The sequence below is a fragment of the Strigops habroptila genome, chromosome Z (genome assembly GCF_004027225.2).
Source record: "Strigops habroptila isolate Jane chromosome Z, bStrHab1.2.pri, whole genome shotgun sequence".
Taxonomy (NCBI): domain Eukaryota; kingdom Metazoa; phylum Chordata; class Aves; order Psittaciformes; family Psittacidae; genus Strigops; species Strigops habroptila.
The window spans coordinates 82,517,187-82,543,623 of NC_044302.2; the positions used below are offsets into that span (position 1 = coordinate 82,517,187).

The window sequence follows — 26,437 nt, forward strand, 5'->3', positions numbered from 1 at the left end:
CGATATAGCTAGCATGGCAGATGCTATTTTGGCCAGAAGCAGAAACATGTGACTCCAAAATTAAGAGCATGAGTCTTTATAGCCTGGATTGAAGAAACCAAGCTTAAAACTGCCCGACTCACACTTTATGAGTACCGGGACAAAAAAGTGCCAGAGAGAAACTGAATAGATACTACTTGCATGTAAAACTCTTCAAGATTTGTATAGAAAAGCCCGCTGTAAAGTAAATTTAACTACTTCTGTTTAAGCCGCAGCAGGCAAATAACTGCACGGTGTGAAGGCTTGGACATTTTGTTTCCTGCTCCAGACACTTGGGATGTTGGGTGTCAGTGTAACTGCCAGCCCCCCTCCACACCAGCACCTAGGAAGGGGCTCGACATCGAGGGAGGCGCGGGTGACACAGCCGGATACCGCTCCCGCACGGCCCGGGACAGGACGGCACGGCACGGCAGTCGCAGACATGCTGACCCAGACGGTCATGGTGACCCAGCTGCCTGCGCTCCAGCCGGCCTGGGCCCTCTGGGGCGGCACGGCTGCCGCTCGCCTCGCCCCGGGGCGGGCAGCCTCCGCCGGCTCAGGCTTCCCCGGGCGGGGCGGGAGAAGGGCGGCGGGCAGCCCGAGCCGCTGCGGCCTGGGCTCAGCGGCTGGTGCCGAGCGCCCTCTCCGGGCGGGGCAGACCCGGCGTGCAGCGGACCGGGGCGGGCAGAGCGCCCTCGCCAGCCGGGGCCAGAGGCCGCGGCGCCGCCGGAGGTGGGGTCCCGGCGCTGCCCCTGCCCCGGCGCCGCCTCCTCCGCCCAGCCCGGTCCCGCCGGCCCCTCCGCTCCCTCCCGGCCGGCTTCGGCTGGGGCTCGGCGGCTGCCATTGGCTTAGCGGCCCCATCCGGGCACTCGGCGCAGCGCTGCTCCTCAGCCCGATCGTCCCAATATGGCGGAGGTGAGCGGGGAAAGCGGGTTGGGGCGCTGGAGTTCGGCCGGCTCCCCGCGGGCCGCCGCCGCCGGCAGGACCCCCGCGCCCGCCTCGACATCCCCGTAAGGCGCCTCTGGGGCGGCCCGGCGCCGCGGGAGGGCCTGCGGGCTTGCGGGGCGGCGGGACGGACTGTGGAGACGCCGGCGCCGGGGCAGCGGGAGTCTGCGCGACTAGGCCGCACGGCGGGCGCCGCGCAGAGCGGGTGCCGGGTTTGCAGCCTGCGGGCGGCCGACAGGCCTGGGCCGGGCGCGGAGGGGGGCGCGGCCGGCGCGGCGGGCCCCGGGGGGAGCGGGCCGGGCCGCCGGCGGCGCCGCAGCGCGGGCGATGGAGAAGCGCCCGGCGGGAGGGAGGAGGAGCGAGCCCCGGGCTGGGAGCGGGGAAGAGGCGGCGGCCGGTCCGCCACTGCGTGCGCCTGTCATGTCCCGCCGGGCCACGGCCGGAGCGAACGAGAGCGGCGGTCGGGCTGGGCTCAGCTCCTGGGGGGGTTCTGCCAGCGGGGGAGGAGGGGAGGACAGCGGCAGGCGGGGAGCGGGCTAGCGAAGGAGGGAAGGGAGAGGGTGAACGGGATGGACGGGCCAGCAGGGCGGGGCGAAGGGGCCGCGGCTGGCGGGGAGCGGCGGAAAGGGGGGCGGCAGTGGAAGAGCTCCGGGGGATGAAGGCGGGGAACATGAAATGAAGACCCTTGTCTGCTGCCCGGCCGGTGGGAGCCCGCTCTCACTTCGCTCTCGCTTCTCTCCGCAGGCTTCCTTTGGGAGTTCGAGCCCAGGTTCGTCCTCGCCCACCTCCTGCTCCGGCACCCGGCCTGCCGCCCGCACGCCGCGCTCGCCTTCCTGATTCTTCCCAAATTTATCCCTTTGTACCTTTCCTAACGCTTCATGTCCACGCAATTAACCGCCTGCTAGATAAATTTTCAGAGAAGGAGATGTGAACTGTGGAGTCCTTCCCTTAACTCTGGTTGCAGTTAGTAATTGGCTGCTTGGAACCCAAAATGAGAACAATGTTTTGTTGCACTTTTAAGTCAACATCTCAGTAAAGCCAGGTAGCCTGGAGAGAGACTGCTTCTCTTGTTGCTGATAACTATATGCTTGTGTAAATTGTAGACTTCTTAGTAGTAACAGAATGTTTTATATCATAGCGATAAGTAATTTTTAAAGCTTTAATTGCTGTGAAGTTTCTTTGGAATACTTTACACAAGCAAGCATAGTTAACATCAGCAGGGCTACTCTCAGAATAGTATTTGGGGACTGTTTACTTCTGCATAGCTGCTTCTGCATTGGTTGTTATCTCTTTTAACTGTTACGAAATTTATTGAGCTTGTATTTTTGAATACTTGGGACTTTATTCCTGTAACAGACTTTAGATAAAAGAACTTTCACTTGAGTTACTCAAACATAAAATGAGTTAGAATAGGGGTTAGAAACAATAATCTTGAGCACACATGTACAAATAGAGTAAGGCAGTTGATGCTTCCGTAAAACTGGATCAGGTCGTGATGGCAAACAGTAGAGAAATTCAACATGAATTGCCATTACTGTAATCGGAGTAGTGTTATCAGCTATTCCAAAAGTTCCATGAGACCAGAATATGAATAACGTCAATATAAAGCGTTTTGGTGTGAATGTTTCTCTACAGTATGATATTACGAATTTTCACAGTTTTAAGCGAGCAGAGAAAGTTTACTTTAATTACCTGCATATTAGGAATGAGCACATAAGGTAATTGATGAAAGATCAGTTAAATGCTTGAACACTCAGAAGCATTAGTGTATAGAACTCTTTCAAGGCTGGAAGTGGCGCAAAGAGGGATACTGCCTTTTTTTTTTTTTTTTTTTTTTTGAAGAGGATTGAAAATTTGTAGTTGCTCCCTACAGAACTTCTTCAGAAGTTCTTACATGGAAATAATTCGTAGTAAACCTTTTCTTTGCTGCTTGTAAGCCAAGGATTGCAACAGAGCACTAGAATGTAAGAACTAGAAGGGAAAACCAGAGGTGAAAGTGCCCCAGTCTCTTTCCTGCATAAGAAAGTTAAAACTAAAGAACAAAACAACCCTGTAATTCAGTAATTTTTATCACCACTTTGGGGTGCAGAATATTTAAATCTTATTCTGCAGAATAGAATATTTTATTATGCATTATGAATATTATGCAGAATATTTAATTTTTATCACCACTTTGGGGTGCATCTTTAGAACCTGTTGAATCTAACGATAACCTTTCTAACAGTTGACAAAATGCACTTAATATCAGTACTTGTACTTTTTTGATGATTTAAAGTATCCTCTTGAGTAATGAATTTCTGTCACCATGGCTTGTTAATGCGAACTACTGGAAGCATTTCTTTATTTCCAGTATATTTTCCTCCGTATTTCTTGAAACTCTGCTATGTTTATTCTTCCTTTCTAGGTCAAGTGCTAAGAATTAAAATAGTTTTAATAAAAGCTACATCTGTGATGCTAATCTGAAGCAAATCTTTACTGTTTATTTACCTTCCTACTGTTGGTAAGAAGGTAATTCATAACCTAAGTTAGCTGTTTACCAGTGGAAAACTATACTCATTACCGTATATATCACATATATAGAATCAGACTTTATAAATCATGGTCTTTCAGCATCTGAAATCTTGGCATGTGTGCTTTGTACCTTAATGATGATTTCAAGGGTGTTTTGAACAACCTTTTATTGAGTAAAATATTAATTTGGGATTGTACTTTGTGGAACTTTGTTTTAGTAGTTTAGGTACTTCTCCTGAGTATCCTATACTGCAAGAGAGAAAACTGCACTTGTTGCTTACAAACACAGAAAGAGAAGGTCAGCTTAAACAGCTGGATTTGTCAAGTAGTTAGAACTTTGTTTGAGTTACTCCATTGAGAGTTCTGACCCTGTCCGTAAGAGAATTCATGCTACCTTATTTTTTTCTATGATGTAATTTCATATGTTGGTGTAGAAAAAAAAATTACTCAAATTAGGTTTTTTTGATAGTTGGCTCTTTGTCGTCAGAGGATCATGACTTTGACCCATCTGCTGAAATGCTGGTACATGATTATGATGATGAGCGAACCCTTGAGGAGGAGGAAATGATGGAAGAAAGCAAAAATTTCAGCACTGAAATTGAAGATTTAGAAAAGGTAAGAGTCACTCGCTCTCTTGTAAATGTCCGTACATATTAAAATTTTTCTTCTGAAAAGAACTCAGCCTGCTCCTCAGTTTGTATTGTATAAATCAGTTTCCTGCAACATATCTTTGAAGCTTATTTAAAAAAAGAAAATCAGGTCTTGTTAGGATATAGTAGTGCATCTTCACAAGAAGGCTGAACTTAGCTTAGACATTAGTGTTATGGTAAGTTCGTATTAGTGTTACCCTAAGTTCATACTTTTTCATTTAGTGGTCCTTTCACTTTGGTAGAGGAATCATGGAAGCAGGTTTCAGAGTCCTGTCATTTAGTATCACTTCTAAGTTTTATAAATTGGATGTAAGTTGACACTGCCCATTTTGCATACTATTAAGTGACCAGCTAGCTGTATTTGATTCTGTTGGTCAGGTTTTGCTTTTCCAATATGCAGACAAACAGTCCTGTTTTAGGCATGATGGATCACATTCATTTGCTATGTAAATGGTAGTTCTGTGTCTTAGTTTCATCAGTTTGGCATTTGGTGGGTGTGCAAAATGACAAATGTGCTCCTTGGCTTTCCTTATTCCATGTTACCATTTTTAATGACATGTTTTTGCTGTGTAAACCTCTTGTTCATCTGTGGCAGTGCATCAACCATTTCAAAGTGTGCTGAACACCCACAAACTGATGCTGCTTGCCTTACTGTTCAGTGACCCGCTTACACCACTTGGCATAACTGCAGATTTTGGTCAACAGATTTCCAAGGAAGTAATTTTTAGCATCGGATATGAGGCTGTGTTTTTATAGTCTATGTAAAAAACAATTTTCTAAGTATGGAGTAGACACTGTTTATACTCCTGGGTTTTTGGTTTTTTTGTTTGTTTGGTTTTTTTCATCCTGCTGCCTTTAGAATTATATTTTTTGCTGATTATGAACTTGCAATTATAATGGCAAAGCAGCTTGCCAAGTCTGGTGGTTAAAATGGAGTTGTGACTCCACAAAATTATCTTGTTGCTTCTATAATGAAGGAAGAAGAGAGCCACTCATCTTAAACACTTTATTACTTTAGGTCCCGATCCTGGAAAGACTTGGACATGAGTTTACGTTTACCCATTGTGAAAAGTCTTTGCAGGACTAAGACCTTAGCTGACTAAAGAAAACAAGTAATTTAATCAGTGTATGAGTTCAACAAGAATTTTTTAAAGGTAATATAACTTTTAAAGGTATAAATATTGGAAAATATTTTTAATATTTTGATGGCTTTAATCAGGTAACTAAAAAAATCCCTGCTGTTTATTGTTTTATTAATTGTATTAGGGTGCAAGTATAATGCTGCTTAGTAAAATCATTTGATCAAAAGCTCTTGGAAAAAACAGGTTACAAATTAAGACTTTGTCTTCTATTACCTTCTCAGTGGTCATTATAAAGTATAAAGTGGTCATTATGAAGTATACTCTGGGAGATGGAAAAGAGGGCTTTAAAATTGCTAAATTGGTTTATTTTTATGGGGTTTTGCAGTCTTGCAGCTGTAACTATGTAGGACTAAAGTCTTCAAGTTTTTCTGGATTTCTCTCTTGCAGGGGGGTTGTTAGTGTTTCTAGGATATCCACTGTCTTGAAATACAGGCAAATCATGCTTTACAGTGTAAATCCAATAAGAGGAAGTTTTTTGTATTTATTCTTTAGTTTCACCCAGTAAACAGTTTTATTCAGTAGCTTGGTGGAACTTCCCTTTATGCCAAGAGACATGGTTATGAGTAATTTCAGTCCTGTGCCTGAAAATATTTTAAATCTCTAATCAAGATTCATACTTTCAGTTAAGTTTGTTTGGATTTTTTTACTTCTGTTCTTCAAAGTAATGTCTTAACCTTTTAGGTCTGAACTGCTTACAAGTATTTGGCAGTGTGTTGAAGTGTTTGTAAATCCTCTTGTATTAGGAAGGAAACATGCCGTTGGAAGATTTACTGGCATTCTATGGCTATGAACCCACAATTCCAGTTATGGCAGGTTCCAGTGTGGATAGCTCTCCAAGTGAACTTGCAGATGAACTTCCAGATATGACTTTAGATAAAGTAAGTCAGAACCGTTTTCCCACGTATTATGGTTTAAAAGCAGAAATCTAAATGACCTTAAAATATTTTGCCCTGCCTCTTCATGTTACAAAATACATATCTTTGTTAGTATCAGTGGACAGTTTTACTCTGAATTAAATCTTTTTCAAAAATATTGAGGATTTTATTCTAATTCTTATTACTACACTTAAAAATGCATAGCAACTTCAGTGGCACTACATTACTAAACTAAGAAATTAGGAAGTTAACAGTTGTTGTAAAATACATCCAAAGAACTTTAAATGGGCGGGATTTATTTATTTTTTTGTAATAGAAGTGGGTTTTTGTTTTTTTTTTTAATAACGCTTTCAATGTCCGGAAATAGTAATTCTGGCTTATAGCACACGTGCCAAATATCAAAACATTTGTGGATAACTTGAAGATGCACTCTTGAATGCTTTAGAATGTTGCTTTCAAATGCATATCATTCGGAAAGGTCCTAATTTGGGGGAGTGAGAGAGATTCTTTTATGTGCACTGACTGAATGTGTTGCATTGCTGATGTAGAAACCTGAAACTTTGGGGTTTGTGCTTTGCAAGCTAACTTTGAATTCTGAGGTTTTAGTCTTAATTTTCTGCTACAAAGCATATGCAGCTGGTAGTTTGGATTATAAAGTATGGAGGTAGTAGGTATATGTCTTTTTTTTTTTTCCCCTCTCTCTGAGTATGATGTAATGGTGAACTCCGCAGAAAGCAGGGTATAATGATGGCTCTGCACATCTGATTCTCATTAGGATTCATGATTGTGTTGAGGCTACAAAAATGTAGTCGGCTTGTTGTCTGATGCAGTTCTTTTCCTTCCTAACCTCTGTACAAACGGGCTCAAACATGTCTGCTAGTGGAGGAAGTGTGCTTTTTCTTTATTAATATGCTTTTTTTTTTTTTAAACATACAGAAATATCATTTTTTGTGCATGTTTTGGGAAGATAACATGTTGTCTGTGACCTGTAACTGTCCTCTCAGCAAAAGTCTACAAAAGTGCATGGCTGGTTCATTTTGGTTTTTCCCAGACTTTGAGGGGAAACAGCCTTTTAAAGCTTCAGCGTGTTTGTGATGCAAAGATTTGAGGCAGTTTCCACTGGCATGTTTCATTGGAAGCAGTTGTAAGAACATCTCATGCTTGCAGAAGTTACTTCTCGTGCGTTTATTTTAATAGAAGACTAAGGGAAAATTAACTGCTGTATCCAACTCTGAAATGAATGGGTAAATCTGTTCTTAAGATTTAGGAGGAGCAAACTATATTTTTAATTAAGGGAGTGTGGTCTGCTAAATTTACTTATGGTAAAGTAAATCATTTTAATTGGTGATACTTAGAATTTGCTGAATCTAAACGCTCACCAGTCTTTATGTAACAGTCAGACTGAGGTTTTATTTTTTTGTTTTAATGATACAGGAGGAAATCGCTAAAGACCTCTTGTCGGGTGATGATGAAGAAACACAGTCCTCTGCTGATGACTTGACACCATCAGTTACTTCACATGAGGCTACTGACTTCTTTCCTCGGCCATTAAGATGTAGGAGACCTAATTTTATAATAGTACTCACAAAGTCTTAGCATTATATACAGCTTCTTAGCTTAAAATATCAGAATTGCAGAGTAGTGATGACTTTACTGGGAATAGAGAAACAGTACTTTGCAGGATGTTGTACATGAACGTTGTCTTTGGTATTACCTGAAAGACGTATATTTGGTACTGTGCTCAAAGAACAAGTAAAATTATTTTTTCTACAAATACAATAACTTAATAGTTAATTGTGGTATTGAGGAACACCCTTCACAATTTTCAATATATTAGTCAATTACATTAATACGTAACCCATTCTATTAAATCAGTGTTTCTCTTCTAAATTATTTGCTGCTGCTTTTAAGCCAGTGACTCCTCCATGCGGCCTGTGCATGTGAACAGGGATGCAGTTTCTTTGTGATTATTTCCTTTCACACATTAAAACACCTTTCCACTACGATGTCATGGGATGATCCAGAGTGGTGTTATATTTGATGGGGCCTATAAACCGATGACCACCAAAATTTCACTACCCGTGGAGCTATTGCAGGAAAGACCTGAAAACCAGTGGTTCAGCTATCCAACCTGGACGAGATAGTCCCCATTGCCTGTTGCAGCTCCTTTGTTCACTGATGTACTAGAGCAATGTGGAGGATTCTTATCATGGTTTTAATTTGACAAGAATCTTATGCTATTCCCAGGGGGATTTCATTTCTCTAGAGAAGGGGGATGATAAAGGGCATGTTCTGCCTCAGTTATCAGCAGTTGTAGCCCCTTGTATGCTGCTGATTGTATACTAAATATAAGACATTTTTATTGAAAGAGAAATACAAAAATGTTAAAAATTACCATGGCCTTTTTTAACTTAAGCAAAGCCCAAACTTGGCTGGCACTTAAACATTGCTTGTGAATTCTTAATGAATATGATAATGAAAGTGTGACAGCTTTATAGAAAAAATGATTAGCCCTTCATCTTACAGAGGATTAAGAAACTGTCATCTTTGTTTTCAGATGTCATGGCTTTCTATCAGAGTGTTACTTTCTCTATTCGAACTTTTGGCTGGACGTTTTAAGATCAGATTTCCATGATTTCAGGGAGGGAGGTGTCAGTTCTCTCTGCTATTGGCAGTTTTATCTTTTTTTCTATCTCTGTCTATTCCTCAGACACTAAGATTACATTAAGATAAACGTGTCTAACACAAACTATAGACTATTGTAAATTTGCATTAATTGGAAGAAATAATTGCCTATGATTATCCAGGCATGTTGTTGTTTCACACATTTTTGTTAGCTTCTTGCTTCTAGACTAAAGCCTCTAACAAGAAAAAGGGGTAAAACTGATGATTGTAGTAATGACTACAGAAGAACCTCAGTCCACACAATCTTGGAATATTGTCTCTGATGTTGATGATTCTTTTTAGTTGTGATGAAGCTAAAATTGCAACCGTATTTATAAGCATGTTGTTTCTGAAGTTAGAGAATACAAAATAGCTTTTATTGTATCAGAATTGTAGATTTCATTCTTCTAGGATTATACAGCTATAAAAATAGAATTACTTCAGAACCCAGTACCAAAGTGTTGCAGATTATAAAATATGAGTTCTTCTATGGATTCAAGTTGCTTGGAGTGCTCTGCAGTATTTCTTTGGGGAGTAGAGGGAGAAGGGTGGAGGACGGCAGATTAAAGATGAATAAGCAGTCTTTTGCTAGTTTTTGCTTATTCCGTTTTGTAGATCTCTCCTGTATTTTCACTCCATGCTTAGGCAACCTTCTTTAAAGGAATGTTTTGAGTGCCCATTAAAACTTCTGATGAAAGGTTTTAGTAAGTAATAAAGACATGCCTTCAACTTTACTTTCTTTGTGATTAACCTGAGGCTAAGTCATAGCCATGGAACTTGTTTTTCTCACATCTTTTCTGTAAGGTAGAAGCCTTTATTGAGAAAATTGATGAAGAAAAATGGTCTCATTTCCTTTTGACTCTTGGAAATAGAGTAGATTGTCTAAGCTGCAGTGATGATAAAAGTTTCAGTTCTGCAGTATACAAGTACCAGTGCCTTCTGACTTCATGCTAGTTTGGTAGAAATGTAGGTTAATAGATTCATGGTAAGTGTCTCCCAGAGTAAAGGTAGGTGCTCCTTTCAAAAGTCAAAGATATCTTGTAGTTCTGTGCTTGAACTGAAAATTCTTCCTAGCTAAAACTGAACTTCTTTGTGTCTGAAGCAAACACTACGTGTGATGGAGATAAAGAATCAGATGGTGAAGATGTAGAGGCAGACAATGGTAATTCATCTGAAGATTTGAGAAAGGTAATATCTTTAAAAAAAAAAGTTAAAAAAGGCCTTTACTGTGAAGAAAAATGCATTAAGATTTATAGCGCATGTCTAAAATAGTACCTTAATTCTGGAATTCTCTGTCAAATGCCAGCTTAATGGCATTTTTAGTGCTTCCATACGTAAAATACTAAATACTTTCATCCTTTAACTTTTGTTACATCTTCAGGAAATAATGGTTGGTTCGCAGTACCAGGCTGAAATTCCACCTTATCTTGGCAAATACACTGATGATGAAAAGGGTAAGTTCTTCTGAATGTTTTCCTTCTTATTTTATGCTTATACATAGTAGTTGATGAAAAAATGTTACTTAAATTTGTAAGATAAATTCAGTGGCTTAAAGACTCATAGATCTTAAAGAAACCCAAACCAACCAAACAAAACTCAAACAATAAAACCACCTCCACCCCACCCCGCCCCCCACACAAAGGTACTAAAAAAACCTTAATAACACAGTCACGTAATTATATCTCAGAAATTTGATTTGTTCTTCGAAACTCAGTTTTGAAAGAACATTCTCAAGAAAACATTAGAGGGTGGATTACAGTGTTAATTCTGAAGTATTATTAGGATGCAGCAAACTGGGTTAAGAAGGAAATGTTTTCGTTAGAGTATCATAATTGGGCTGTGAGCATGTAACTTAGTTAACACTGAAGATCTTCTGTATTTTACTTCGCTGGTTTTTTGGGAAGCATGACAATGTGGATTACAAAATGGATACGGAAAACAAAGCAATAATCTAAATTTCCATAGCATGAGTAGAAGATGTAGGTCCTTCTGTTCGATGTTTTAAGTACTATGTTATTCCATTACAAATTCAGGTTAAAAGCCACAATTGTGCTAGAATAGAAAAAAGAGCGTATTTAATAGAGTTCTCTTTTGTATTTTTGGAAACCTGTACTATGAGAAAAGTATAGCACATACAGCTGTGGAATTCAGAAAGCAACTAATGAAAAAAACTTGCTCATGGGTGGAACAGCTGGGAAATTACAGAACAGTTTGGGGGATATATTAAAAAATGAAGGGAATTCTGTTTGTTTTCTGCAAGTTACTTGTGTTTGCACTGTAACATTTCATGGGGATATTATTCTAGTGTAGTATATAAAGTCTTTTCACCATTACCAGCTGCTTTTTTGAAGAATGATCCTTTGCAGTAGAGAAGAAGGATGTTGGGTATGGATGAAGCCGGAAGTATTGGCAAGTGAACATCTCTTGTGTTGCTTAAGACCTAGGGAAGTCTCCTATTTTCTAAGATTCAAGCATGGTGCTTACGGGTTGTAAGAAATGGAGGAGTAAGATTTATCTGGATAGTCCTTTTACTGTTTATACATCTTGACTTCTCCTCAGCCAAGAACTAGAGAAATGCCAATAACCAGAGGATGACCAGGAAGGGGGTAAACTGACAACTTTCTCTGGAATGAGCTGGTGCTAGAGAGAACCATCAAGAGTCTTGTCTGCTGGCATGGCCAAGAGCAATGACGTAGCTGCAAGATGGGAGAGACAGAGGAGCTCCTCTCATCAGTCATGGACCCCAGCAAGAAGTGCTGGGTTGTCTTGGTTGATAAAGGAGGTTGAAGATGAGCGTAAGCAGTGTTCTGAAGCGGTTGGACCTGGCTGTAGGGGTGGAGGATTCTGTGAAAGCCTCTTCTGTGCTCCCTGAAGAGTTTGTGATAGCAAACAGGGGCTTACATTTCTGCTGTATACTCCCAGCTAGCAGAATTGTGCTAGAAGGCAGTTCTGCTCGTTTATAAACCTTACACTTGTAGCATGTCTGTTAAAAGTTTCCATGTTCTTAAGCCATAAGAGAACTTTCAGAGATGTAATTTTGTTCCTCGCCTTACCTTAATACTGTTCCTTGCAGTTTTATGAGAGAATTGAGAATCTTCATCTCTTCTACCGTAACAACCGTTACGCTTGTGTGTTTGAATTTAAGAACTGTAATTTTGTATTGCCAAGAAAGTATGTGAAATATTATGTGCAATGTTAACCACATCTATTGATCAGAGTAAAGGATTTATAGTTTAATATAGAATTGAAACATGTGCAAAGGCCGACAAAGGATCAGGCCAACTCTAGCATATTTCCAGTATATTGTCTTTCAAATAAGCTGTTTAAGAGGTGCATACTTGGTTTCAGGATAATATGAAGGAGGACTGTATATCCTGATTGCTTGTCAAGTACGCAACGTACAAGTTCTTGACAGCATTCAGTTGTTAGTGAATGGAAAAACAGATTACCACATTGAGACCTAGATTTCCATTCTCTTAAGGAATTTTTGACAAATTCTAGTCAAAATTAACCAGTTAGCCTCTTCTTTTTTTTTTTTTGACATGTAACACTTGAAATACTAAAATGATATCCTGTACTCTTTCACTGTAAACTATAGAACTATATTTTAATTTTTGAAAACAGCTGAATACAAGTGTGAATGGTTTGACTAGTTTGTTTATATGAAGATGATGAATACATACACATAATTAGGCTTGCATCATCTAGCTGTCAACAAGCTGCTCTTCTGTAGACTCCTTGTTTCAGTAGTTCATCCCTTACCCTTGTGGAACCTGAATCTCTTTGCCATGTCACACTGTTTCTTAACTGAGGCTTTTAGGGAAAAAGTGAGCTGCAATTTAAAAGTAGCATGATGATGCTTGGTTTGATTACTTTTGTGTTCCTGTTCTTTGTTTTTGTGAAATAGCTTTTAATGTTACAGCCTTAAAAATGTCACATCTGGTGTTAATGGATTTCTGTTTTAACAGCCTATGAAAATGAAGACCATTTACTTTGGAAACCTGATGTGATTTCAGAAAGTAAAGTTAAAGAATACCTTTTCGAAACGTCCTTAAGAACAGGAAATGAAAAAATGATTGGCAGAATTCCTGAAGGACTACATACACGGGACAATGAACAAGTATGTTTTATATCCTGTTCCATTTGTGACACATTGCTTTGTAATTAACATGTGTTCTCTTTCTTTGCCTTGGATTACACATGCAGCAATACTCAATTTATTTTTTAAATTAGCTGTTATTGGGGTCAGGATCTTATTTGTAATTTTAAGCGTGGGGTATTTCAATGTTGCCAGTGTTGTGATCTGTGATGTTTCAGATTGCTATGCTGCTGACAAATCAGCTCTTCTAATAATTGCATATAATGTTTTACATTTTTTTCATTAAAACTTGTCTCAGCTTTTGGATGGTTTTGGTTGTTATTTTAAAATTTTCATCATGTGTAAAGATAAATTCCCTTTGTTACATTAGATATGCTCACTGAAAATATAGGTCTAGATTGAATATTTGCAAACTTTCCCTTTTTCTAAAGACTTTTTCTATTTTATAGGCACTGCATGAACTTCTTAAAAGTAGCCATAATGTTAAAGAAGCAATTGAGAGATACTGCTCAAAAGGAAAGGCATCTCAGGGTAAGAGGGAGTACCTGTTTTTTCAGAAATATGTGTTGGGGAAAAAGAAAAATAATAAAAGGAAGTCATGTAGCAAAACCTTAAGTAAGAATCAGATAGATGAGCATATCCCTTTCCATGATGTCTTTAGCACAAATTTAGGTATAATCTGACTGTTGGCCAGGTGGAAATTCCTGATAGAGAAGTTTGTAACTCATATAAAAGTTGAGGGTCTGATTTTCACCTTCCCTTCTTTCCTTCATTGCTGTTGTAACAATGGCACAGACTTGCGGAGAGGGGTTGGGGGAGCAGTGAGTTTGCTCATGGGCAGTTCTCACCCACATTACAGTATCTTTCCGAGATCATGATCAATTGTAATCCAATGATATTTATACCAAAATATAGCTAGCTATATAAATAGGTCTCACTCTCTTCCTCAGTGCTAACATTATGCTGTGCCAAACCTAAATTTGTTCTACTGTATAGTTCCACAGGTCTTTAGTAGAGCAGGTAAAGCTTTGCTCGAGTTTACAGTGACAACAAGCTTCTATCTTGTTTGTCCCTAACTTATCGTTCCCTTAAGTGAAAATCAGAGTTTGTCATTTAACAAAGACAGTTCTTTGGCCTGTATTTTAACATATGTGTTGCATAAAGCAGAAATGGAGTATGAGCCTTGGTATAAGTTGATATTCTCACAGATATTCCCTACTAAGAACTGGATCCAGAGGGAACTTTGGTGTTTACGAGGGCTGTGGAAGTATCTAAGGTAAAGCTGAAGGGAATAATAAGGACTATTAGAGCAGTGCTTCAGAAAGCTCATGTACAAGAAAAGATTGTGTAGACCTAATCAATAAGGAAGTATCAGTTGCAGGGTTGTATCCAAACTCACATACCTGTCTAGGATTTGGATTCCTGTTTGGGGATTAAAAAATACCTCTGCCCATTTGTGGTTCAGAGCCCAAAATTCTATCCTAAGGCCTAGTACCCACCCTGTCCCAGTCAGATGGGACTCATTGTACCCTCATTAAAAATGGTAAAGGATGATAATACTTTCACTGCCTGTCTTTTAGAGTAACCGTTATGCTATGACCTGCTCTACCCACTGAAGTTCACTGCTATTCACAAGACAAGAATTAAAAATCCACCACTCCCAAGATAATTTCTTAACAGTGAGACTTTACACTGGTATCTTCTCTTCCAAGCTTGAGAGCTCTGTAGTAAGGAGTGCAAAATTAATGGGGTGAGGAAGAAAGAAATGGCCTTGCAGTGGAATGATTGTCACCTTCACCTGGGAGCAGAAGGGTCTTGGTTTCAGTGTCTGCTTCCAGAAATGTTTTGAAACACGGGGGTATTTTTTCCTCCCATTGAATTTAAATGTCAGCTTATTGGAAACTTTCTGGATCACCATTATGAATGTAAAATGCCTGAAATATCCCTTCTTAATTAAACCCAAAGCCATAATCAAGATAGGGAAGCAGCAATACTTGAGACAAGACCAAACTATTCAAATGAGCTATTTTGTTTTAAAAATCTTACTCTTTTTTAGTGTTTTTTGGGGTTTTTTTTGTTTGTAAAATTCAGTTTTGGAAACTGCATGTTTTATCATTATAAAAATGGGGGGGTGAGGGGGATTTGGAGGTCCTTTTTAAGAAATCTCACTCACTCCCTCTTTTCCCCCAGCTCCTGGGCAGGATGGGGAGGAGAATTGAAAGAATGTGTAAACCCCATGGGTTGAGATAAGAACAGTCCAATAACCAAAGTATGATACAAAACCACGACTAATAATAGTAATGATAAGGGAAGTAACAAGGGGAGAGAATATGCAACTAAAAAGGGAAGGGACGAAAACCCAATAAACACAAGTAGTGCACAGTACAGTTGCTCACCACCAGCTAACCAATACCCAGCCCGACCCGAGCAGCGGTCTGGGCCTTCCAGGTAACTCCCCCCAGTTATATGCTGGGCATGACGTGCTGTGGTATGGAATACCCCTTTGGCTAGTTTGGGTCAGGTGTCCTGTCTCTGCTTTTTCCTGGTTTCTTGTTCCCCTCCTCACTGGTAGAGCATGAGAGACTGAAAAGTGCTTGATCAGAGTAAGAGCTACTGAGCAACAACTAAAACATTGGTGTGTTACCAGCATTGTTTTCAGACTAATGCCAAAACACAGCACTGTGCCAGCTGCTAGAAAGAATTATCTGTATCCCAAGTGAAACAAGTAGTTTCATGGCTTTGAGGTATATCTACGGGGCAGAAATAGGGTAATCATTATGTGCACTGTCATTCATACCCTGAAGGCAGACTGCTTTTGTAGTCTACAGCAGTAGAAAGTTCTCTTAATCTTACGGGCTGACCTCTGTCGTGAGGGTCTGTGCCTCCCGACCAGTATGATACTCAGCATGTAGTAGTGTGGTTCAGTGTTAGAGGGTGATCCCTTATTCAAGAGCACTCCTGGTCCCCAAAAGCCATAATGATCTAACATAATAAAATCTCCTTCAATTAAGGGGACGTGCAAAGATACTCAGTCTTGCTTTCACCAGATTTCTACCCATATTTTTTGTGCAGATTGGCCAGTTGAAGGGGGCCCCATGGAGTGGTCTTTATGGTATTTCTCCAGTTACCTCCTTGAGGCCCAGCATATACTTGTTTTAATAACAGGGGCTATATTGAATTCTGATCTCTCCATCAGTATCTTAGGGAAATGATTAGCTTATGAGTTTTACAAGATCTGGGAATTTTACAAGATCTGGATAATCTGGGTGGCCCAAATTATCATGAGTTCTAGTTTATCCTCTGCGTTCATGCTTCTTTCTGTCATGTCCCCAAGTTGTTCAAGCAATTAGTCTGTTCACAGAGGTAACAGCATTTCTTGTTGCTTTGTTTATTCAACCTCATCTTGTAACAGTCTCATTTCTTGTCCACATTCCTTATACTGATATGCGGCTACTAAATACCCTTCCAACATCTTGTATTTTATTATTACCATTTTATTATTTGCCATCTTTCAGTTTCTCTCTTTCCCTCTTGTTATTTTATCTTATTCCAATTGTCCTGCTTTTCACACACCCAGTCATCTGAAAATTTCAATGGAGGGTTAACTCCATGCCTCTGTAAGTAGTCAGCGCCATCCTGACAACTGCACCAATTTTTGACACAGGTAGATTATTAAATGTCATTGTTACGGGATTAACTAAATGGTTTTATAAATGATTAAATGATCAAATTAAGCAATAATTGAATAATAATTAAACAATGATTTAACAATAACAATCAGTAATTGGGTAGTGGTCAGACTCTGCTTACTATAATTCTAATAATTAAGCTATAGCTTAATATAAATACATATCACTAGCATACCATATACTTTTAGGCTTTAGGTAAAATGCCACTTACCTTGTTATAGCTGTGAGGTGCTGGATAAGAGGTGTCTCAACCCTGAAGGGTCATCTTGAGAGATGTCCATTCCCTGCTGTAGGGGAGGTCATGTCTTTGCAGCCTGCTGCTGTACAGGAGAGTTTAGTGGGCTTGTCCATCACAACAGGTGATTCCTTTGCTTTTTTTTTCCAACAACCACTGTTCTTTGTATCTTATACAAAGAAGAAGAGAAGAAATATTCAGACAATTTATCTCACTTACACCTCGGTGATGTTATCAAACTTTGTTTTTTGATGACAAACTTATTTAATAATAAATCTGTTGAATGTCCTTTGCCCTTAAGGATAAAAGATCTTAGAAATCAAACTCTTCTATGAGTCTTTATAACGAATGTTAGGTTTCAGGTAGGATATCTGTACCATAGAGAAGAGAACATGGATCTAAATAACTGGACTGTTGGGTTTTTTAAACTGCATTTGGATACTCATCCATTAGCAACAAATATTTTATTCTTTGTAAAAGCTTGGTGAGCTTATCATGCTACTTTTGAAATTTTCTAGAGGAGATGACAGCATGGACGGAAGAAGAATGCAGAAGCTTTGAAGACGCACTTCGGATTTATGGAAAAGACTTTCATCTCATACAGAAAAACAAGGTTAGTATTTTACAGTTAAATGGAAGAATTGGTAGGTGATACAATGCTGAAAATCTGTAAAAGCAACACCTTTGTCAGAAGCCATGCAGAAGACTGAAATTAGAACCAATATATTAAAACCAGCTTGGAATTTTTGTGCTAATTTTTTCTTAGATGTCATTGGAAAAGCTAGGCATTGCAAGATGAGTAAATGTATTAGCTCTGAAATCGGCTTATGTTGACATTACATCCATTTGTACATTTGTATTGTAATTTATTTTAAATGTGTGCTCTCCTAGAAGTACAGTATTTCAATACTATGGCTGTGGGAGGGGAAGTTGCATCTTAACTTACTTTTGTCATGAGGAAAGTGTACTTTACAGAAACAGCCTTAGCTATTTGTGTTCTCAGGAAGTGTAGTCTTCCATCAGTACTCTTTTCTGGCCAGGGAAGGAGTTCTGATCTTGCTCTGGACTGCTTCTGATTGACTCCTCTATGCCTGCAGGATAGGGGTATTTTTTTTGTGACCAAAAAGCAACAGTTGACAATATGGTTGTTTCCAAATTTTCTGTTTATCTCCTTTATACTTGGATACAACCTTGAAGGTTTTTTTCTTCAGGAGTCTGGTGTTTTTGTTTTATTTCAGGTGAACTTTATAGAAACTGGCGGTTGTTGTTCAACAATAGTCAGCTGCGCCTTCTCAATACCTGGTTTAACCTGCCCTAAATAATGTTTGGGTGGTTCAGATTTTAAATAGACCTTACCAATAAACAGTAATTCATCAGAGATGCAAAGAAATAATTTAAAAATGCTTTTCCCAACGTGCAGCAAAGTACATGGGTTGATGTATCTGCCACGAGGGAGCAGAATTTGTCTAAGAAATCTGCAATGTTTTTTTTTCCAAGTAGGTAAAATGCCAGAAAGTTCAGGGAAAGTTCTGGGACCCAGTGTAGCTGATGTCATTTGTATATGGAAAGTATCAGCTAGTCAAGATGAGTATGTGTAGAGATTTAACAAGAGATGTATGCTTACCACGGTACTGGCAAAGCGTTGTTAACTGGGAGTTTATGTACTAGCATAAGGGTGTCTGTTCATTTCCTCCCCTGGCTGGTATGTTTGTGTCTAAACTAGCAAGGTTTAGTACTTATACCCAAGGCGTTTTGGATTCTCCTCTGATGTTTCTCTAAGTTTGATGAAGCTCAAGTATAGTTTACTGCCAGACTATATCTGGATAGAGCTGTATATTATAGTTGTAAAACTTAAACTGGAACTGTGGGCTGATCATGATGTGAAATGTTTCTGCATCTAAAAATGGATGTAGTTTGTAAGAATATAGGTAGAAGTAATTACTTTTTCTCAAAGAATCTGACTTCACATAGCTGTCTGCATTTTGGGGAGAGAGACAAACAGTTAACATAGATCAAAATGAGTCTTTTGAGTCCTCTATACATATTCAAAAAGACTGCAATTTTATTTTGTTGTTTAAACATTTATCGTTGAAAGCCTCCACTTTCCCAAAAGGCATAAGTACCCAAATCTTTTCTGCTTCACTTCTCTTAGGTCATTGATCTGCTCAGCTTTTTCCATCTTAAAAGTTTAAAAAATTGTTATTTATATATATAAATGCTTCAGATGCAGATACAGTTTCAGTCTGTTTTTTAAAAAGCTAGTAATGTATACAGTAGAACAAATGTAATATTCAGGCAATACTGTTAATCTGTTTGAAGTCTCCTGATTTAATTGGTTTGTTTCAGATACTGGAACAGTAAAACTAACAGTATTGCAGGAGTGGGAATTGGGGAAATGACAAAACAGAAGTCTTTGCAGTAATCTTGTCAATTCCTCCTGCCTTTTTTTAGGTAAGAACCAGAACGGTTGCTGAGTGTGTGGCTTTCTATTACATGTGGAAGAAGTCAGAACGTTATGACTACTTTGCTCAGCAAACAAGATTTGGAAAGAAGAGATACAACCATCATCCAGGAGTTACGTAAGTAAAACATTCTTGGAATGTGTTTTCTGTTACAAATCATAAACATGGATTATTTTTTCCCTACTGTCATTGCAGTGTAATGCTGCAGTGGCTATGGCAGCTGACGTTAAATCCATCATCATTTTTAGGCTTTGTGGTCCTGTTAAGTAGTAACATTATGGATACAAAATTCTTCCTAGGGACTATATGGATCGTTTGGTAGATGAAGCAGAAGCCCTTGGTGGAGCTGTGCATTCTTCAGCCTTAACATCTAATAATCGAACAGAAACCATTCCCGATCAACAGCTGAGCATTCTGAACTCTATCACTGCCAATGAGTTGACAGGTAAATCAAGAAAAAAAGAAATCTTTTAGTTGTAATTATGCAAACAGCTAATTCATTTGCATTTGTGTTCACCTTTTTTTCAGCATTGACGAACAGTGTAGCTACAGTCTGCCATACTTCAGATGTGAACTGCCTGGATGATGCCTTTCCTCCTATGGACAGCTTACCCCGAGCACCAGTTAATCATGTGCCTGTTGGAACAGAAGAATTGCTCAACTTGCCTAGCAATGGTGAAAGTGATTGTTTTAATTTATTTGAGACTGGCTTTTATCATTCAGAGCTAAACCCAATGAACATGTGCAGTGAGGAGACAGAAAGGCCTGCAAAGAGATTGAAAATGGGGATTGCTGTCCCAGAATCTTTCATGAATGATGTCTCTGTAAATAACCTCGGCGTAGACTTCGAGAACCACACACACCATATTACCAGTGCCAAAATGGCTGTTTCAGTGGCTGACTTCAGCAGTCTATCTGCAAATGAAACAAATGGTTTTATCAGTACCCATGCTCTTCACCAACATGCTGCCCTTCACTCAGAATGACTGTGGAAAACTAAACAAACAGTGGGTACTTTATGCAGTAGTAAACTTGATGGGAGCTATCAGGTTTGCTTAGTCTTTCACTGGAAGTTTGAACTTTATGACATCAGTGATGTCTTTGTATGTATAGAACTATATCTTGATTTATCAAGAGTAATTTCTTTTTTCAGTCCATAAATGTGGAAATGTCATAGGATGTTAGGCGGCGTTTGGGACTCAGAGAACTCTGTGGTGCAGCTTTAAGCTCTGCTTCCATTTTTTTTTAAAGCCTGTAGACGGAGGCCACCATTTCAAAACCAGCACAGAAGTTCTGAATGGATTGGAGTGGCTTTTTAGTCTAAGTTACTTTTGCTGTGACGGATGCAGTGGAATAACAATGTTTACAGGTACCGATCCTGATCCCTGCTCAATGTAGCATTTATTTTTTTTTCTTATAAAGGCAGGGATGGGTTTCTTTAATTTAAACTGCACAAACATACATGGATGTTTTTTAAATGGAACCTTCTCTCATGTGATACTAAACTAGAGCACTTCAGTTTACAAAACAGCAAGTTCATCTTGGTGGAAGCTAGCACAAGGGACTTAACGTGGGTAAAGTGTGAAGACCTACACTTCGATGCCGTTGCAAAAAACTACAGGCCATGGCTACCTTACACAGAAGTAATAATGCTGCCATAGGTGTCTGTGTACTTCAAAATTACTGGCTGAAACAGATGCGATTTAGGCTATATTGTGTTTGGATGGGTTTTGTCCACAACCTTGGAGAGTAATGTAATCATGTACCTAAACTTTCCTAAGACAGCTGGTGGTGTATAAAGCTACAGTCTGCACAGCTTGGGATTTACCACTAAACAAACAGTCTACATTTGGAAGACATCTTAAATTGTTTGGAGCACTGCAGTTCAAAGTGTTACAGTTTTGAGGGACTGTGTAGTTTAGATAGGAACAGTAGAACCTTGAAGTATGTATTTTAAAGTTTTTCTTTAGTATGGGTTGCATTTATTTGTTTAGGCAAGTCATTGGCTTAAAAATGGCACTTCGCTCCATTGGTCAAATAGGAAACGATAAGTAAATATGTTTCTCAGCAGCTACTTAACTTCCATAAATTTTTTATTTTAAACATTGAGTGCAATTTAGCCATCCAGGAAGCTTGTCTGGCTAACATTTGTTCTAATTCCTGCAGGGAAGTCAAACCATAGGACTGGATTGCAACATGTCGTTGTAGCACACAACTTACAGGGTTTTTCAATGAGAATCTGAACCTCACTTCAGTAGAATGACCCCTTTCCCTCCATACTTTTTCTTTGCACTGTTTGTATTACAGATTTAATTGCCACTGCTTTGTTTTCATTATTCAAGTGATTAAGTTTGTATTGTTGATATTTGTAATGGTTGCTTCAAGGTTATGCTGAGTAATTAGAAAGTAATGACTTAAATATTTGAAAGGGAAGAGGGTATTTATTATGCATACTGTGAACTGCATTGACATCCTGAGTTTGGGATGCAGCATGTGGAGTTCTCTTTACAGCATTGTAATGAAGATTGCTTTTAAGTGTTCATGCAATAGCACATTTACCATATTAAAAACAAATTAGTTTAGCACAGTGGACAAAAGTAGAGATGATTTTGTAATCAGTTCTTAACTTACACATCTGAAATATGTAACTTTAGTAAGTACACAGTAAATAACGGGTAGCCTTGGCCCTGTGTTGTACTCTTGACATTTTTAGCCAAGTTGTCAGCTTCTTGCTGCGTTTTGTGCTGAACTTTGTACCTGGTTTCTTTTCTTTATGAATCAGCACGTTTTATGTAATTTTGTAAAATACTGGCCATGATCTTCCATTGTTATACATTCAAGTTTATCTATGGGTTTACAGTGAGTGGCTGGTCTGTACAGAAATCATTATACAAAGATGACTGAATGCTTATACCAGTTGCACTTAAATGAACATGCCCATTCTCATTAGCTGATGCAGTAATATATTCAGTTTATCTATGCATTGCTGGGCTCTTAATGTAGACAGAGGCTTGTCTAAGGTTTGGGTTGTCAGCAAGTTGAATGGACACTTTAGTTATTTAATAAAGACTTTTGACCAAAATTCAGAAAATGATATGAGAGAAAAATGAATTCCAGCTAGTCTAATAGATTTTTAAATGCTGATCATATTTAGCCTGTTGGCTAGCTAGCTGGTATCGTTTACTTTTAATTCCTTGTTAAAATGAGGCAATAATTTGCAAGATTTTGTAAATATGTAAATTCTTCATATCTTTTTAGATATCTATTTCAATATTTTCTGACTACTTCCGTGTATAGTAACATTTTTGTGCATGCTTGATGTGACATTCATAAATTTGTACCACTATGACTTTATCCATGTAAAATAGCTATTTATTGAACTTTCCTTTTAAAAGCTGGACTTACTTATTTTTCTCTCAGTTTAAACATTTAAATGGAGAACTTGTTACTGTTTATTAAAAGAATTGTGTTTTGAAAGTCAGCATGAAGATAACTGAATTGCAGCCATATGAAGAAATTACATTGCCTTGGTCCTCAGATGGTGAAGCACAATTCTTCTAACAAACTGTGATGAATTCTTTGTCCTTTGCCACACTTGTTCTTCCTACAGACAAACCAAAAAATCCATGATGGGCAATTGCAGTGTTGGTAGATGTATCCTTTGTATGTACAGGGAACCTGAAGAGGGTAGCTGATTCATTTAGAAGTGTAACTGGTGCTGTGATTATAGCAATACTTTTACTTTGATAAGTCATACGTCTTCTCATGATAGGTTTTTAAATGTTTAGTTTTCCTCTTGTCATGCCGCTGAATTTACTTGAAGGATGTACAATACTGTTAGAAGAATACTAAATTGTGTACAATTAGGTCAATGAACTGTGCAATTGTTTCCTGTTTTTAATTTTTAAAACTGAGGGTCAAAAACATAGGAAAACTTCAGATCAAGTAGAACATAGCGATACTACTTAATTTAACCAAAGTCTATAGGGAATATTTCAACTTTGAATGTAAACTAATGGATAAACTGACCAACAGGGACACTATTTGCCCAGCATTACAAGCACATTGTCTACAGACAGGGAAACTAAATACAGTAATTTATAAAGTAATGACAAGGTTACTATTTTTTTTATTTCTATTTTTCATTGAAAGGAGGAGGAAAATACTATCATTTGTAAAATACAGTAGGAATGGTTATAGTCCTCCTAATAAAACAGAGATTCTAGTTATTCTCAGTTCAAAGTACATACCCTGTGCATAACAACAAATCTAGTGACAATCGGAACATGTTTTAGTATCAGATGTTCAAGAGGAAGTCGCTATTGTTGCATTGGTTTTAATATTTGTACATAAACACTGATTTTTTTGAGCCTTATTTTGTATTTGTTGTACTTTAATACCTGGTGTACAGTTCCAGAAATAAATGTCTGGAAACCTTTTTTGCTTGTGAAGCTTTTCATGCATCTGCACTATGTTTGCTACCTCATTTTCAGAGATACTTAGCAGTAACTCTAAATGCACTTTAAGAACTCCAGGTACTGCTAAAGCGCGCGCTGCCACGCTACCCAGCGTACATAGAGAAGAGTGAAAAATGCAGCCATGCGGGTAAAACAGTAAGTTTTCCCTCAAACATGAAAACATCGTGGGTTAAGTATAGCAAAATCATAGATGGGACTTGAACATCTCCTCAGAGTAACATATGCCAGCAGTGTAACCTAGCATTCAGAGTGCATGGTGAGCCTTGGGGGACCTGCATTCCCATTCTCTGGTATAAGAAAACTTGCCCAAATCCTTAAATCCACGGCAATCTGGATTACAGGTGAGAATACAAAAATTCCACTCAGTTTAGGCCTTAATGGCAAAGTTAAACTATTTCAAATGCTTTTCGTCTTGATTTTCCTTTCCCTCAAGAAAATGAACACTAACCTTGGACCCTGAAAAGCACCGTATTACTTGTAGAATCTTGCATACCTATTCTGTTAAAGGCTCTACTTTCCTAGGTCTAGTGTGCTTGTTTCTGCTTGTTTCTGGCACAATAAAGCCTCAGGCAAAGAAATGGTTAATTTTTTTAAAATGAGGTAGCATACAAGCTGATACCATCCCAAACAGGAAAAGTTGTAATTTGCCAGGTAGCGTGATGAGCTTTACTTCCCCTGATGGGGAGATACCAGACAAGTGTCTATAGTGGTGGGTGGTAGAGGTGCGAAACAAAACACTCATCCAAAACTTTGGTGACAAGCTGCACATCCCTTCCTCTAGTTGTTCAGCATAAAGATATGTGGTGTTTAACAAATCATAATGACTGGCCCCATGTCGTCCTTGTTTTGATGCAGTTGTTAGCTGTGTGATGCTGGAGTCTTAAAAATGGTTTTAATTAGTGTATATGTAATGTAGGCTCTCCTCCCAACATAGCAGTTACTTTAGCAACTTGCATTTCTATTGAAGTAGTGCGAGGATGTCCCAAATGTGGATGGTTCATCTGCTGTGCAATGAGCCAGTCACACAGAGTTGAGATACTGTTTGATTCATATTTGTGCAAAGTTGGGTGCGCTGCCTTTGTGGAACACCACCTCGCAACCTCAGCCTGCCAGCTGCCCTCTTCCACACATTGAACAGCAAGAATCACTATTCTCTGTGTAACAGTCTGTATCTACAATCACTGGCTCTTACATTCTCTCTTGCCATTTAAAGACAAGGTTCATAGTTATGTCGCTATGCATGTCACAAGAGCAGGGGTCTCTGGGGGCAGTGGTGTCTCAGGGGGTGTGATTTTTTGTATTATAATGGACCAAGTTCCTTTAGAGACACAATAATCTGTTTTGCTCAGCTTTTCAAAACTTAGCTTAGGGAACATTGCTTCCTAAAGCTCGAGATTTTTAAGCTTTCACACACATGGTCCTTCACAGAATCTTAACTTCTTCATTACCAGGTAACAAGGACACATCCACTTCTGCCACTAAAAAGATGAGCAGCCCCTGAAGTCCTTATGGTGCTTGGCTGTTGGGTGCCCAAGACCTTGGTTTGTGCACGAAACACGAGGCAACAAAGACTGGAACCATAAACCCCAGCGATGCATTTGCTAAAGCACTTTTTTTACTAGTTCCTGGGTTTCTGTTCCCTCTCTGTAATTAAATTACTTCGGGAGAAGTAATTTATTGCTCCCGGCAAACCTTGGCCCCGGGATGAGGGGGGAGGCCAGTACGAACGCGTTCTCCTGCTGCCATCCTGCCCCGCGGCATCGTGCTTACCCCCACCGGCCCCCCTGCCTCCGCGCTGCAGCCCTGCCGCTCTGCAGCTCCATAACCTGGCAGAGGCGCATCGCTCCCCTTTGCTGCAGCGACTGACTCGGTCTCCTGTGTCGCCGGGAGAGCTCCAGCGCTATCACAGGGAAGGAGCAGAGCAGCCCGGCAGGAAGCAAGAGGCTGCCAGGTGAGCACAGCATCGCCTTCATGTGCAACATAGAAGTGTCAAAAACTTCGTAACATCCAGCGAGTTAAATTAGCAACGCGCAGCCACCACCTACAGGCTGCCTGCGGGCTGGCTCGCTCTGGCCGCTCTGAGCTGTATCATCAGCTCCCTGCGACAGCAGAGCGCAAAACAAGGGGGAGAGGCTGAGATTTGTGCTGTCTCAGCAAGTCAGATCAGCCCAGGGTAGGTGAGCAGTGGCCGGGAAGGAACGGTGGGCTTTGAGAGCAAGGCAGGAGGGACGGGCATGCAGCAGCGTTTACACACACTCGCACCTTTCCCTCTCTCCTCCTACCAGAGTGCTCTGGGAGTTGCCTGGAGAACTGTATCCCCTGCACCAGTCCATCTTAGAGACATGTGTGCTTGTATAGAAACACACCTGTGTACGTGTCTGTGTATATAAATATATCTATACACACACATATGCATATGTATGACTATATATATACATAGAGAATCATAGAATGGTTTGGGTTGGAAGGAACCTTAAGATCATCCAGTTCCAACCCCCCTGCCATGGGCAGGGACACCTTCCACTAGAGCAGGTTTCTCCAAGCCCCGTCCAACCTGGCCTTGAACACTGCCAGGGATGGGGCAGCCACAGTTTCACTGGGCAGCCTGTGCCAGGGCCTCAGCACCCTCACACGCACCTTCAGCACTTCAGCAGATCATATTTTAGTTA

The 26,437-nt window shown here is 39.8% G+C and overlaps 1 protein-coding gene across 5 annotated transcripts; it reads left to right on the top strand.

The window, feature by feature from the left end:
• Positions 1 to 780: 780 nt before the first annotated feature.
• Positions 781 to 23,729, top strand: MIER3 (MIER family member 3). 5 transcript variants are annotated; one of them, XM_030469936.1, is made up of 13 exons: positions 781 to 933; positions 1,708 to 1,732; positions 3,944 to 4,089; positions 6,010 to 6,144; positions 7,576 to 7,696; positions 9,908 to 9,993; positions 10,187 to 10,259; positions 12,774 to 12,925; positions 13,354 to 13,435; positions 17,347 to 17,441; positions 19,280 to 19,407; positions 19,590 to 19,735; positions 19,819 to 23,729. In XM_030469936.1, the coding sequence occupies exons 1-13, from the start codon at positions 925 to 927 to the stop codon at positions 20,274 to 20,276; spliced, it is 1,656 nt and encodes a 551-aa protein (XP_030325796.1). In that variant the 5' UTR covers positions 781 to 924; the 3' UTR covers positions 20,277 to 23,729. The 5 variants fall into 5 exon arrangements, with proteins under 5 accessions (XP_030325796.1, XP_030325797.1, XP_030325798.1 ...); XM_030469937.1 differs by having other exon boundaries at positions 809 to 933; positions 3,962 to 4,089; XM_030469938.1 differs by lacking the exons at positions 781 to 933; positions 1,708 to 1,732 and adding an exon at positions 1,739 to 2,005.
• Positions 23,730 to 26,437: the final 2,708 nt, after the last annotated feature.

Excerpts from the sequence above, each read along its gene's own strand:
- MIER3 (XM_030469936.1), top strand. Across the intron at positions 1,733-3,943 it reads CTTTGGGAGTTCGAGCCCAG|TTGGCTCTTTGTCGTCAGAG; the intron begins GTTCGTCCTCGC and ends TTTTTTTGATAG. Across the intron at positions 7,697-9,907 it reads CTTTCCTCGGCCATTAAGAT|CAAACACTACGTGTGATGGA; the intron begins GTAGGAGACCTA and ends TTGTGTCTGAAG.